Raw genomic sequence first — 14,346 nt, forward strand, 5'->3', positions numbered from 1 at the left:
TAAATGTTCCCGTGCAGCAGCAGATTAATCGCATTAGGTGCGAATGCCATTCGAAACGAATGACATTAAATTTGCTAGTGTGACAGGGGTATATGCCGGCGGGGATCGTGTCCGCAAAATGTGTCGGCAGCAGATGTGGGCAACTCAGAAGAGGTAGCGTCAAACGAGTGGGTGTAATCGAAAGAAGATGATGTGAGGATGCTGCCAAAAAGAAAATCGAAATCGGATGAATAGTTAATTAGAGCCAAAGATGTCGAATAAGTGGAGGGGTTCAGAGCAAAAATGCCGCGAGATTTGAAAACGCCGGAAGTAGGCAGAGCTACAGCGTAGTGTCAGATTTGAAAAACCGGAAGTGTGGACGGAACCAAAGCGTGGCGCCAAGTTTGAAAACTCGAAATGGGCAATCACGTGACCAGTGATAAGTGATCGATACGTAACCAAGAGATAGAAAAAAATGATAAATTAGACGCAATTAGGCAATTAATGAGAATGAAAAGATAATGGACGGGTATATAGTGAGTGGGCGGGAACGAGGCATGGTAGAAAATTTGAAAAATCGAAATGGTTGCCGGAATGAAACGAGGGTATAATCAGAGTTAATCGATAATCAATCAATCAAGTGAACGAGAATGCAACCATGGTGCCATATTTTAAAGGCGACCAATGTCGAGGATGCATCAACGCTTTCGCACTCTTCCAAAGTGTGTAGCCGCAGTGATCTCTAATTTTTCGGCTATAGGGAACTATCACAAAAGTTCACTCCTTACTGCAGAAAAATATGGGATATAGTTTCAATCAATCAATTTATTTAGCATTTCTTTCAATACAGAAATAAACCTCCGAAAATAAACTTTTTAAATGATATAAAAAAAGCCGTTGTAGATTTTTTTCATGCCATATCTGACCATATAGCAGTGAAAGTAAATTAATAAATTCCTGAATGCTCACACTTTGAAGTAAGTTTACCCCTGTAGAACTTCAGATAAGGTTAGCCATGAAAATTTCTCTGCTTATGAATTCTACAAACAAAGCATAGTTATGCCTGATCACGTTCGGTAACTCCTGTTTTGGACTCATTTTCTAGCCAGCGCAAAGGTAACTGAGGAAAATATACGTTTCTGTAAATGGCACTGAATTAGAAAATGCTGCTTCGATAGTGTCTGTTGCATAAGTGTTGTCCAACCTTATCCGCAAATTATGGCTTAAAGGTTCAGGATCAGCAAAGCGATAGTTCTAATTATTTTATTTCCTTTATAACGGGCGATATCGATCAGCATAGGCATTCCTATGAAGCCAGATTCCTGTCTTGTGCCTTAGCGGTCATTCTACCGGTCTTAGTTTTCAGTAAATATACTCAGTACGAAAGGGCTTTCCTTGTCGACTCGCGCGCGTTTCGCTGTATTCTTGGCGAAACCCTTCGACTCGAGCGAAATTGATGTTTATTCGGAAAATACCTAGTCTAGTTATTAAAATTATTCTCTTCAAGAATATAAAGATGCAGGCTGTTATCATTAAATTGCTTAAACTCTAGTTAAGAATAGCCACGACCCTGTTAATATTGGCAAAGTGCGGTCTGTACGAAACCGAAAACGTTTTAGAGCGAGAGCCGTACTCCTCGGGTTTCAACTTCCGATTTCGATGTGGATGAGACAATGACCTTCAATAGCTCACAAGGACAAGCCGAACTTGACTGCCTGGTGGTATGTCCCAATTTATGGTGTGTGACCACGTGATCATGTGAGTATGACCATTGGGCACCTCATCTTGACATTTGATTTGAGAAAGTGGACACCCCATCGACAATTACCTTCAATGCCCCGCAAGGTCAAACCGAACTTGACTGCCTGGTGGTATGGCCCAAGTTATGGTAGTGTGACCACGTGATCATGTGCGTATGACCATTGGGCACCTGATCTTGACATCTCATTTGAGAAAGAGGGCACCACATCGACAATGACCTTCAATGCCTCACAAGGCCAAACCGAACTTAACTGCCTGGTGGTATGGCCCAAGTTATGGTAGTGTGACCACGTGATCATGTGATGAGTATGACCATTGGGCACCTGACCTTGACATTTGATTTGAGAAAGTGGACACCACATCGACAATGACCTTCAATGCATCACAAGGTCAAACCGAACTTAAATGCCTGGTCGTATGGCCCATGTTATGGTAGTGTGACCACGTGATCATATGAGCATGACCATTGGGCACCTGATCTTGGCATTTGATTTGAGAAAGGGGGCACCACATCGACAATGACCTTCAATGCCTCACAAGGTCAAACCGAACTTAACTGGGTATGGTAGTATGGCCACTTGAACATATGGCTTTGACCATTGGGTGCCTGCCTGGCCCAAAAGGCTCAGGACTCATTTTGTGCATAAGAAAGTGTAAGCTGCTAATCTATATGTACTATTGTAACTTGCACTTTTGTATTTTGCCTTATGTGTATGTACTATAGTGTAATATTGATACTGTATATCTTCTGTAAAAGTGTTCTTTCTTACTATTTTTTCCTTACTGTAATGTGATTGTAATGTGTATGTCTTATGTTGGTTGGTGTACCCTTCATGCTGCGTTAAAGTAGCAACTTGTTCGCTACTGTCATGTAATGGTCCCCTGGACCTTTGTCACGCTTTGTGCACAGCTTTTAGCCCAGAGTGACCAGCCAGATTTCTCTGGTAAATACGTTGCATTGATTGGTTGATTGACCTTGACACTTGATTTGAGACAGTGGGCACCCGACCTTGACCTCTGACCTTGACATTTGATTTGAGACCATTCAGACCATGCTTAACTGAGCTTTCGCTCGTATAACGAGGTTCAAGCCACGTTGAACCCCAGCTGTTTTTTTTCGCTGCTCAAAGTGAACACCGTATATTCAAAAACACTATCTAGTACTCGCCTGCTGTTTCAACTTCCTTGCCGCTACTAATCGGGAGGCAAACTGCATGTCACTGCTAAGAGGAACGGAATAAAACGATACCCCTGTGGGCTAAGCACAAGTGGTGCCATAGCACACAACATGTGGTGTGGCATTTCTTGAAAGATTGATCTGCGAAACGCCTGGAACAAAAGTGGGAACCTAACGCTTGCGTTTGCCTTTTGAAGTGTCTGATATCGGTGCTTTAAAATTTCCATGTAAGGTCCTTAGCAGCAGAGGTAAAAGGCACAATATTGGAAGTGTATTGGCGAAGGCCGGTCCTAGAAAGGACCAGTGTGAAACCATTAGTTTCCAATATTGGTCCAATTACCTGTGCTGCTTGAGACGTACGTTGGCGTTATTACGTCAGGACCGCTTTTTTTAGCCCTATGATCACGACAAAAACTACGACTCGCTCGACTCGTCTTTATTTGCAGGGCATAAACCTGGACTGGAACTGGCCTGGAGACATCTGCACCGGTTATTCCGGCAGGACACCTGATTATATCAAGGCTTTTACTGATGCTGTTAAAAATGAGAAATTCGGCGTTATGCTTACGGTGCCCCCGTTGCTGAGTTACCTCGACAAGTAAGGACTTCCGAAAGTGCTCCCGGACCTGGACTACGTCATTGTGACTACGCACAAGCTGCGTCGCCCGGGCGTGGTTGCGTGCGCTGGCGAGCGGAGCCTGGCAGCCAAAGCATTCCGCAAGATTCGGGACAGCTTCGCTTCTGCGGACAGAGAAATTCGCCGCAAGTTCGCGTACAGCATTTCGGTACGCCGCAGCACACAGATGTCGCTATAACCGCCGCGTCCGCGTGGCGGTCATCATTTCCTTCAGCAAAGAGAGCATGACCACAGTGTGAATGGAGGGGTGGCTGAATGCTAATGGCGTCCCTGTTGAAATGGTGTATTTACTACGCTAGGTAAAGCAGCCGTCGCTTAGGCTGGAGAATGACCTTGAACTACCTTCAGCCCAACCACGTTAGCCGTGTATGACCATATGTGGCACAGTTATGGTGTCGAACCCTTGACCCCTGACCTTGACCCATGATATTTTGTTGAACTTTGACCTTTGGCATTAAGTGACCTTTGGGTTGACCTTTGACCCTAAATGGTGTATTTACTACACTAGGTAAAGCAACCGTCGCGTGGGCCGGAGAATGAGCCTGAACGACCTTCAGCCCAACCAGGTTAGCCGTGTATGACCATATGTGGTACAGTTATGGTGCCGAACCCCTGACCCCTGACCTTGACCCATGACATATAGTTGAAATTTGACATTAAGTGACCTTAGGGTTGACCTTTGACCATAAATGGTGTATTTACTACACTAGGTAAAGCAACCGTCGCGTAGGCCGGTGAAAGACCTTGAACGACCTTCAGCCCAACCAGGTTAGCCGTGTATGACCATATGTGGTACAGTTATGGTGCCGAACCCTTGACCCCTGACCTTGACTCATGACATTTAGTTGAAATTTGACCTTTGACATTGAGTGATTTTCCGGTTGACCTTTGACCTTAAGAACATCCGGTGGGGTGATGTAAAGCCACGGGATGACATCCGATAGGGGTGTCGTAAGACCATGTGATACCACGTCATATATATAACCACGTGGTCGTGCGGGTATATATAGAACGGCTGCCGCGAGCGTGTAGCAGAGCTGCTATGGACGAGCCTCAGACGCTTAGCAAGCGTCCTTGCTTTTCGCTGAATTCCATAGTTAGCCAAGCTAAGCCACTGCCAATTTTTTCTGCTCAGTAGGGAAAAAAAGTGTTAAGGCGGTTTCAAGCGAGCGAAACCATACGCCTTTGTTAGCCTCGTCAGATGATAACCACTTTTTTTGTTTTTTTATTTTCAGGTAGGCGCCGACATCTTCAAGCTGGAGCACACGGCGGAAGTGAAACATCTGGCGCCCATCAAACGACTCTCGGCTGTGTTCAATGGCCGAGAAATCATGCTGGGCAAGACGAGCTACCCGGACGTGTGTGAACTCCTGGTGGTAGATCGGAACTCCGACGAAGAGTGTCGCGTGGTCGCTGGCAGTCGGACACAAAGCAAGCAACACGGGCTTGAGCAGGAGGTGGGCCTTGCAGAGTGAATTCCTCTTAGCTGCTAAGAAAGAGCACCTGGCGTCATCGCCGTCTCCACAAACATGCACACTCATGCGCCTCTTTGTGAAGCTTATCATCCACAATGGCTTCCACACCGCCTATCCTCTAAAGTCACGGCGTCTAAGCAACAAACCCATTCCTGCCCTAAGCTTGCATACGTGGCTTCCTATGTAGGCTCAAAGGGCAACGGCACCACTTTTTCAGAATGCCGCTATATTCAAGGATTCAAATCTATATTGGCCGTAGGTAAAGCATGCCAATTGTTTTTGCACTAGCATTTGAAATAGTGACGTAATCGGTGATTGAATTTTAGGCTTCTCCTTAATGCTCAAAAGAAGTGCGGGAAAGTTTGTGACGTCGTCTTTGCGCTGTGTGAATGAAAGCATGAAATGCCAACTTGCCCAACAACTGATTTTAATCGCACAGTACCTGGTTCTTTCGCATTTAACCTCCATCGAAATGCGACCGCCGCGACCGTAATCGAACCCGCGTCTTTCGGGTCAGTGGCCGAGCACCATAACTGAGCCACTGCAGCGGCCTTAAGAACGTTCGAATCATATAGCAAACATAGAAAAAAAAAGAAAATGCGTATATTGAAATGCTTCATTTGGCTGCGGCCTCATTTGGGCACTGCGCAAGAAAAAAGTACTACTTAGGACGGCAACACACAATTTTTACCTGATGTGCTCAAGCTGCTTTCCGCAATTGCGATGCACGGAAGAAGGCGTCTTCCGTGGTGTTCACAGCTGATAAAAGCATGTGTGTGGGAATTTTTTCCAGTCATATTCCAGCACGTTTCTTCAGATCTTCGTGGTAGGCCGGTTCGGTGTCGAAAAACCTGATCTTCGACATGCTCCCATAGAAAGAAATCAATGTGTGATCTCAAGAGGGTGACCTAACTAGGATGCCAGGCTGTAGGTCCACCATGCCCAGTCTCTTTGTTAAGAACTCTTCCACGAGTTGTACAGCTGGCGAAGAAAAATTAAGATGTGCTCCGTTATGCTGGCGCCACATGCCTACTGCGTATGCGCAAGCACATTGTCAGACTGGCTGGCGTGAACCGTGCAGTTTTAGCAGTTGGAGATAAAATATGGACGCGATTTTTGTGACAACTCACGCTGAAAATGTGCTCACAAAAGCCTGATTGCAGGTATTTTTTTTCTCTTCGACCGCATGCAGGTGGCAGCAGTGGCGGGGCCCCAAGAGCTTCAGCGTCGCATCAGCAGCTCGTACGAAGAGGGAATGGGCGACGCACCCGTGGCTGTGTTCGACGTCTTCCTGGACGACGACCCCCAGAGGCGCTGCACAGAGACCAACATGGAGGCGCCTCTGCTCCAGACGATCGCCGAGACGGGGCCCTCTTGATATCTGCGCTGACTGCAGCCCTCCGCACCGACATGGCTCCGTCACTGCCAAGCGTGCTGCGGGCATATTTTTATAGTTTTTCGTTTATCCGTTTACTACTTTTCTCTTTCGACAAGGTGAGATAAGTGTGAGACAGCTGTGCGCAAATATTGCTGCATACGTCAACGTGATCACATACCAAAGCAAAGGCAAGCCTACACTATCGTACGCCTACATTGTCGGACGTTTACGTGATCGCACACCTAGCTGCAGGCACACAATGTGTACGATAAATACACGAGGGGTGCACGATTGCATAGTTCGGCGTCACAGAACTAAAAAAAAATATATTGCACAGCTATATAATATGAGCTGCTGTAGACTTGCATTCTCTTAATCGACTGGTGTGGTGTTAAACCAAATTCGAATTATGTCCGCCCTTGCCTGCGTACGGAGAGAAGCTGCGCATATGCCTAATTGGTGTAATCCGATTATCGCCGCATTTTCTTGCCTTCACCTCTGCAGGCGGCAGTTAGTGAATTCGACATGCGCACGTCTTTCGCCGTGATACGGTCAACATCCTGGGCCAGGAGCAGACCACGCGATTCGGAAATGGGACCTCGCATGACGCCTTGTCCATGGGTTAATGGTCCGACTTTTGAATCCACCTCAATGTTCTGTTATCGGCGTTAATAGCGTTTCACAAACCTGCACCGTGACAATGTTCCGGCTCTAGTTTACAAAAGAAGGGTAGCTGCTGTAAAGCCTAGTTTGGGACATTGCAATGCTGGCCTCCGCCTGTGCACTCATCGCAGCTTTGGCAGTGCAGCAAGGAACTACTGAGGCAGAGCACACAGAAACGGCAAAGGCGGCCATACTATTGCAAACATTCCCCTTTCATCAAAGCCGGTGGTGGCCCCATGTGAGCACCAGGTGTCGCACTATTTTAAGAAAGTGGCCGGCAGGTATCATGTACAGTCGTTGACAGAAATATACAGCCCAAGGGATCTACTTCGCACATTCGACGGTCCTAATTTTGGGAGGGTCTAAGACTTCAGTTGCTCCCGCCTTCGTGAGATTGGGGTCCCTGAGTACGCAAGAGCAGCCGCGCTGCGAGGCTCAGAAGCACACGCCTTGGGCTGTATACTTTTGATAAAGACTGTACCTTCGGTATTTTCAGGCCCCAACAAGCTTTGAAAGCTTTGTTGTCGCATTTCTGGTCGTAGAGACGGAGGTTGCAAAAAGAGAAACGGCATCGCCTATGTCAAATGCGCCACAGGAGTGGTTTACGATGTTCCCCTTTCAAGCGGGTGTTCTTATGTGGGCCAAACTGACCGCTGCATCAATGACTGGCTCCGGGAGCATGTAAAAAATATAGAACATAACGACAAAACCTCGAAGCTTATGCTGCATTTTTCTTATCGTGTAAGCACGTCTAGGGTTCGATTTGAGTACATGACTCTGAGCAGGAGCTTCAATGTATAGGCTGTGCCTCTTGTTTGGGGTCTTGCATATCAAAAAGCTATCTTATCGCTGTGCGAGTGACATATCTTTGCAGATTTGTGGTTCTGAACGTGCTCTCCTCAATTCCTCCTTGCCATACCAAGCTGCGGTTGCGTGAAGTGCGTTCCGGTACTGCCCGCCGTCTTTGCGTATGCTCATATTTTCCTTATATTCACTGCTTTACACCTCAATAAAACAGCTTTTAATAGCGCTTGTTAATCGTCGTATGTGTCTCCTCCCTTGTCCTTTGTCTCAATCTTTGCGCTAATTTCTTCCGACTAGCCCGAAATCATGCCTTTCTCCTCCTCCGTCCTAAAGGCCCAGGGAACGGGCCTTTAAAAGCTGCCGCTGTAACATGAACTAGCCTTCTGCTTCACTATCCTCCTACTGCACATTCCTGCGCTCTATCTTTAACCCTCACCTCTATTTCCTCGATTTTAATTCCAATCTCCTCAAAATTTCTCAAAATTCTTTATTCCTTTTCCCAAATTTCTCAATTTTTGTTTACGAACCGCTTGAGATAAGACTGGAGGAACTTTTCTTCTGCTTGAACCTGTACCAAACCCCGGTCAAGCCCCCTTCTTGGGTATGTGCCATCGCTTCAGAGGCAACTACTACTAATTTCAAGAGACCCTACTCCGCCTTGCTACATTTAAAAGAGTGCCGATCAAATACAATTAAAGTAAAGCACATTCTGAGACCATGTGACACTAGGTAAATATCTAGATCAAAACTCTCCTAAGTGAAGTAGGTGCTTCAGGACTGTCCTCTCAATGAAAAGGGTAAACTGAGCGAGAGGGTTAAGACAAGAGAAAGGAACACATACGACACTTACTGTTTCTTTTACACTTACTGTTATTGTTCGTATGTTCCTTTCTCTTGTCTTAACCCTTTCGCGCCGGTAACCTTTTCATTCAGTATGAACCAAGTGGCCCGACAAATCTTATTGTCCTGTCAAGTAGGTCATTGCAACGAAACTCCTGACTTCGTTGTCTGCAGTACCATGCCAGGTGTAGTTGACATTGCTACTGAACAATAGTGGTGTGCATTAAACTTTCGAATGACGTCTACATTGCAATATTTTAAGACAAACGCGCACGATGTTCGCTCGAACACAGCCTAAATTGGAACGTTCGCTCAGCTGGCGTAAGACCCAATGAAATAGTCCTAATTACCACCCTCTGACTGCGCACTGCTCCGAACTCGCCAGGCAGTCTCATTCCGAGAGTGCATCCGTGCTAACAACGACGTGAAATGAAAGGAACGGGCCGTTCACCAGTGTCGCTCTCAACTGAAATAGACGTTACTACTATCCTCTGATTGCGCACTTCTCCCATTCCGCGGTAGCCCTCGTTAATTTCCCGTGGTAACAATTATATAAAACCAAAGGAGCGGGCCGTTAACAGCTGTTGCTGTAAAATGAAATAGACTTTAATACTACCCCCGGACTGCGCATTTCTACGATCTCGCCATACCTTCTTCATTCCACGGTAGCCCTCCTCCTCTTTTTTTCCACGACAACAGCCCCCCGTGTCTCCTGTGACAAGCACCCTCCGGTCATGCCCTATACTGACACTATAGCGAAGCGGAACCCAGGAAACGATGTATTGATAGCTGTCGCTTTAAAAGGCCTTTGAGCATCTTTCAGTCGCCGCATTGCCCTGGCCATTGCTCCACAGAGGGCATGCGCAATTATTCCTCTCAAGCCACAACAACGGCCATAAGAAGACGAAGACAACCCCGGCCACACACGGTATGTGCTATCGCTTTAGAGGAAACAACAACATCATCTCTTCCCACGGCTCCTGCAGCTGGCCACCAGCTGGGCTGCAGTCTTGCTTCGGAATGACTTTCAGCCCGATGTCTCCCCACGACGAGATTTACCGGCGTCTGGCCGATCGGCGTCCCGCTACCACTCCCCGCAGCCTGTATCGTGGTCGCGACAACGACTAACTCATCCTGGTGGGCTTCCTGGCCACCCTGGGGGCTGTGTTCATCGTGTTTCTCCACTACGACTTTGCCGCCACGAGACTCGTGAGGCCGTCCACCTTCGCCGCTTCCATTCCGAAGCAGCATCAGGAGGCCGACGGTAAGAGGCGCACGAGGATGACCAATGGAACAGCAGCCTTTATGGCTTAGTGCTCAGCTCCTATGGCCAATAAGCAGAGGACGTAGATTCTAACCCTCATCAGAAGTCATGGCGCTCGGCTGCTGACCCGAAAGATGCGGGTTCGATCCCTGCCGCTGCATAAGCATTTCGTTGAAGGAGAAGTGCTAGAGGCCCGCACACTGTGCGATGTCAGTGCACGTTAAAGAACTCCAGGTGGCCGAAATGTTCCGGGGCCCTACACTACAGCGTCCCTCATAACCTGAAACCAAACCAATAAACCGAGTACCACACGTGGCTATAGGCTTGTCTTCCACTGATTCGGTCCCAGCAGCACAATGTTCACTGCGACGTTTTTCTTCGGGTTGATTCTAAGCAATACCACTCGTGTGCCGAGCGATGTCCAAATTATTTATTGTTGTCTAAGGTTACGTCATCACGTGGGCTGCCAGACGAGGAGTGGAGGCGACGCCTGCCGTGCACGACCAGCGCATTCGCGCCAAGGCTTCCCCAGAGGGCGCAGGCAGCGCAGAGGCTTCGCCAAAGGATCGCGTAAGACGCAACCATAGCGGGCTCCTTCAGGTCACGGCTTCATCGCCTGCTGGAGGCCATGTGTCCACAGCGTCTCCTGCCGGAGTCATGTGAGCGGGACGCTTCATCACTCCAATCCGGCGTGCGACGTTTATTTATACTAACCTTGTCTTCGGCACAGTTGGGGATAATAGTCAGCGGGGAAAAAAATGGCAGTGGCCAGGATATACGTAGCGAAAGCTAAGGGATAGCTGGGTTAGCCTTGGTTAATGTTGATTGAAAGTCCAGGTTGGTCTGGTTGTCTGGCTAATTGTCACGTGGTTGGTCACGTGGTGCGGTGCGACCACGGTGGGAATGCGAGCACGGCGAAACTGCGAGTTCGAGGCAAATGTGGCTATCGCTACAGTACCCCAGTAATCTGTGATTTGCTAGGGACATTGCCGTTCTAAGTTACTCAGGGCATGAGCTGCAAAACATGATCAATGAGCTAGACAGGCAGAATCGAACGGCGCGTCTAAAAGCAAGATGGAGGAAACCAAAGTAATGTTTAACAGCCTCGGAAGAGGACAGCAGTTCACGACTGGTGGCCAGGCGCTGGAAGTGGTAAGTGGTACGCCCACTTAGGATATATAGTGAGCCCGAATACGGATGACGAGGGTGACATGACTAGAAGAATAAGAATGGGGTGGATCGCATATGGCAGGCTCTTTCAAATGATGAATTGCAGTTTAGCAATATCCCTCAAAAGAAAAGTATACCACAGCTGTATCTTACAGGTACTCACCTACTGGGCAGAAACGCGGAGACTAACGAAAAGGAATGAGCTTAATTTAAGGACAACGCAGCGAGCTATGGAAAGAAAAATGATAGATTTAACATTAAGATATAAGAAGCGGTAGAGTGGGTGATGGAACAGAGGAGAGGTAATGACATCCTAGTCGAAATCAAGAGGAATAAATTGGCTTGGGCAGGGAATGTACAGCGAAGGCAGGATAACCGCTGGTCCTTAGGGGTAAACCTTATGGATTACAAGAGAATTGGCAAGCGTAGCAGGGGGCGGAAGAAGGTTAGGTGGGCGGATGAGATTAGGAAGTCTGCGGAGATAAGGTGGCCGCAGCTCGCACAGGGCAGGGTTAATTGAAAAGACATAGGGGAGGCTTTGCTTTGCAGTGGGCGTAGTGAAGATGCTGCTGATGATGATGATGATGTACGTGTCTTTTAGTTTTGGAAGTGAGTCTTAATAGGACAAAATAAAGAACAGAGATTCCGCTGGCGCCGTGACTGTCTCACTGAACGATGTGCATCTGAGTTGTCCAGCAGCTAATAAATTATTGAACTGGACAGCTACATTTTAAAAGGATGCGATATATTATGCAAAGAGTGGGTCATTTAGGGAATTGATAATAAAGTGCACCAGATAAGTGAGAACACAGAGATAACTGCGACAGGGAGGTCCAGGGTGCCCTTCAAGGCACAGGCGTGAGCAGACGTGTCTACAGCGCTAAAGCGGTGTGCTGTGAGCTTCAAAATGAAGAGAGCGAATTCGTTTAGCGCAACTTCTGTGTGAAGGGTAATGTGCTCGAGCTTTTCTCGCTGGCGTGCGTATTTCCTTAAGCTGAGCGTAGAAAGCCAATACTCTGCGGTAAACTTAGACTTCATTTCCTGAACAGAGGATAGTTCGAGGCTAGTGTGCTCACGTCATTACATCTCGGTTGCATTAGTGCTAACGGTGCACCATAGTGCATCTTTCTTAATTGCGAGAAGAAGTGGCCCAGTGGAACGCCTCATTGAGGATCACTTTTTGAAAGCGCCCGTTCTTCGCATATCTGCAACCTTCTCACTAGTCTGTGCCTGAACGACGTATTTTTAAGTTGTGCCACACAGCGACATAGTTCACCAGAGGAATGCCGAAAATTCGACGATATGTGCAGAACATATGCCAAGGAAACTAAACTTAACGACACACGCTTTCTAAGTGTGCCTTATTAAATAGAAGCATGAATCTTTCATACGCAGAAAAAAAAAAACTCAGTTCTGGTAGCATAAAAACAAGATACATGGGAAAAGCACGTACTGCATACCCGGACGAAAACTACGGATCGATCTCGTGGAGGTACTCCCTGCTATTCAGATTCGCTTTGTGCAAACAGGGTGTACATGTCGTAACTCCCGCTTACAGTCGATTTCAGACTCTGTCGCATTGCCCTCTACTTCTGAAAACGTCGTCTAGGAAGGTGTCTGTCGAGCAGAGAGAAGTCTGGCGACTGAAGGAAGGTACAGATAAAGTAACATGACTTCTCGGGATAAAAAGGAGGTCCTCTTTAGCGGTTACTCGAGGCGTTAGCCTTCTACCGAATTCCTAGAATGCCAGTGTGACCCTCATTAGTGAAGAAAGATGGACGACACGCATTAAGACTCTAGACAGCTGCGTGTGTAACATCTGTTCGTGCCAATTTTTCACTGAAAGTGTAGGGAACGCGTCTCAACGTAAACTGCACATGAATCGTACGTGAAGGATGGCAGTAGTAGTAGTCACCAATATATTGACGTCTAGAATCACAGAAAATTCTGAGTTTCGGCAGTCTCCCTAATCGGAGACGCGACACTCGCCATTAATGTAAAATTCCGAACTCTGCTCCAATGTGCTTCAACCCACAAGACCACTACAGTCAAATCCATCGCCTGTACATTCTCGCAATTATCCAGTATCCGAACCAAGGTCATCTTGCATAGTCCAGGCACCTCAGGGCCACCAGGATAACTTTCTCGCTCGTCTATAGGTGATAGCCGGAGTATTCAGTTGAAACGGCTGCTGCGTAGAATGTCAAGCATGGCTGACCTTGCTAGGGAGCAGTGTTTAGCACCTCTTAGCACCGTGATTAGCGCTGTGTCCGTGTACACTCTTTCTTCGTGCTGTGTACGGCTCATGCGGCTTATTTTTCAACCACCCTTGCACTGAGCATATTACGGCCGAAAAGACAAATCATTCTTTACAGTTACCCGCCGCGGTTGCTCATTAGTTACGGCGCTCGGCTGCTGACCCGAAGGACGCGGGTTCGATCCCGGCCACGGTGGCGGAATTTCTATGAAGGCGAAATTCTAGAGGCCCGTGTACTGTGCGATGTCAGTGCACGTTAAAGAACCCCAGGTGGTCAAAATTTCCAGAGCCCTTTACTATGGTGTCCCTCATAGCCTGGGTCGCTTTGAGACGTTAAACCCCCATAAACCAAACCATTCTCTACAGTGAACAAAATACGCTCTCGGAACCGCTTAGAGGGGAACTTAAGTCTTTTTAGCTCTTCTTCTGCTGGCGCAACCTTCTCTCATTTCCGCATGCTCCGTCGAAGGCTGTGGAAACTTTCCTTGTGAGCATGCTGCCAAGGCAATCTTCAGTTTAACAGGTGTTAAGTCAGTTACGACTATACAGCTATCCCTGTCAAGCAAGGTGACTGCTAGTTTTGCGTAAAGAAAAAATTTTATTGTTATTCCTGCTCCCTAACCATCGCTGGCGACGACTAAGTGAGCAATCATACTTGGCTAGTGCCTCCTTTGTGCTCAAGCCGTGGTATATTTCCTGTTAGCGTATTCATTTAGATCAGTTACCTGCCACTTCTTTTTACATAGTAGCGCGAGTTGCTTGAACTGGGAAACAATCCCTATAGAAATAGCGTAGCCTTCATTTCCAACTCTGGAGTAATCGCTCCCTGTATATTCGCGAGGCAGTCCCTCTGGCATCTCTTGAACCCCGCCATTTGCAAATTCGGGTCCTTAAACTCCACGTACCAGCCTGTGTTATCCTGTCGACCAGGCTGCTCTCGA

The 14,346-nt window shown here is 47.4% G+C and overlaps 1 protein-coding gene across 1 annotated transcript; it reads left to right on the forward strand.

Moving 5' to 3' along the window:
- The first annotated feature begins 4,090 nt into the window (after window positions 1-4,090).
- Window positions 4,091-6,433, forward strand: LOC144109611 (uncharacterized). Its single transcript, XM_077642430.1, has 3 exons — window positions 4,091-4,120; window positions 4,790-5,011; window positions 6,222-6,433. The coding sequence occupies exons 1-3, from the start codon at window positions 4,091-4,093 to the stop codon at window positions 6,405-6,407; spliced, it is 438 nt and encodes a 145-aa protein (XP_077498556.1). The 3' UTR covers window positions 6,408-6,433.
- Window positions 6,434-14,346: the final 7,913 nt, after the last annotated feature.

Source organism: Amblyomma americanum, chromosome 11 (assembly GCF_052857255.1).
Source record: "Amblyomma americanum isolate KBUSLIRL-KWMA chromosome 11, ASM5285725v1, whole genome shotgun sequence".
NCBI classification, from domain to species: Eukaryota; Metazoa; Arthropoda; class Arachnida; order Ixodida; family Ixodidae; genus Amblyomma; species Amblyomma americanum.

Bases quoted from the DNA above. Each gene is read 5' to 3' on its own strand.
- LOC144109611 (XM_077642430.1), top strand. From the start codon at position 4,091: ATGAGCCTGAACGACCTTCAGCCCAACCAG. The intron at 4,121-4,789 runs GTTAGCCGTGTA...TTTTATTTTCAG, and splicing joins ACGACCTTCAGCCCAACCAG to GTAGGCGCCGACATCTTCAA. The intron at 5,012-6,221 runs GTGGGCCTTGCA...GACCGCATGCAG, and splicing joins AACACGGGCTTGAGCAGGAG to GTGGCAGCAGTGGCGGGGCC.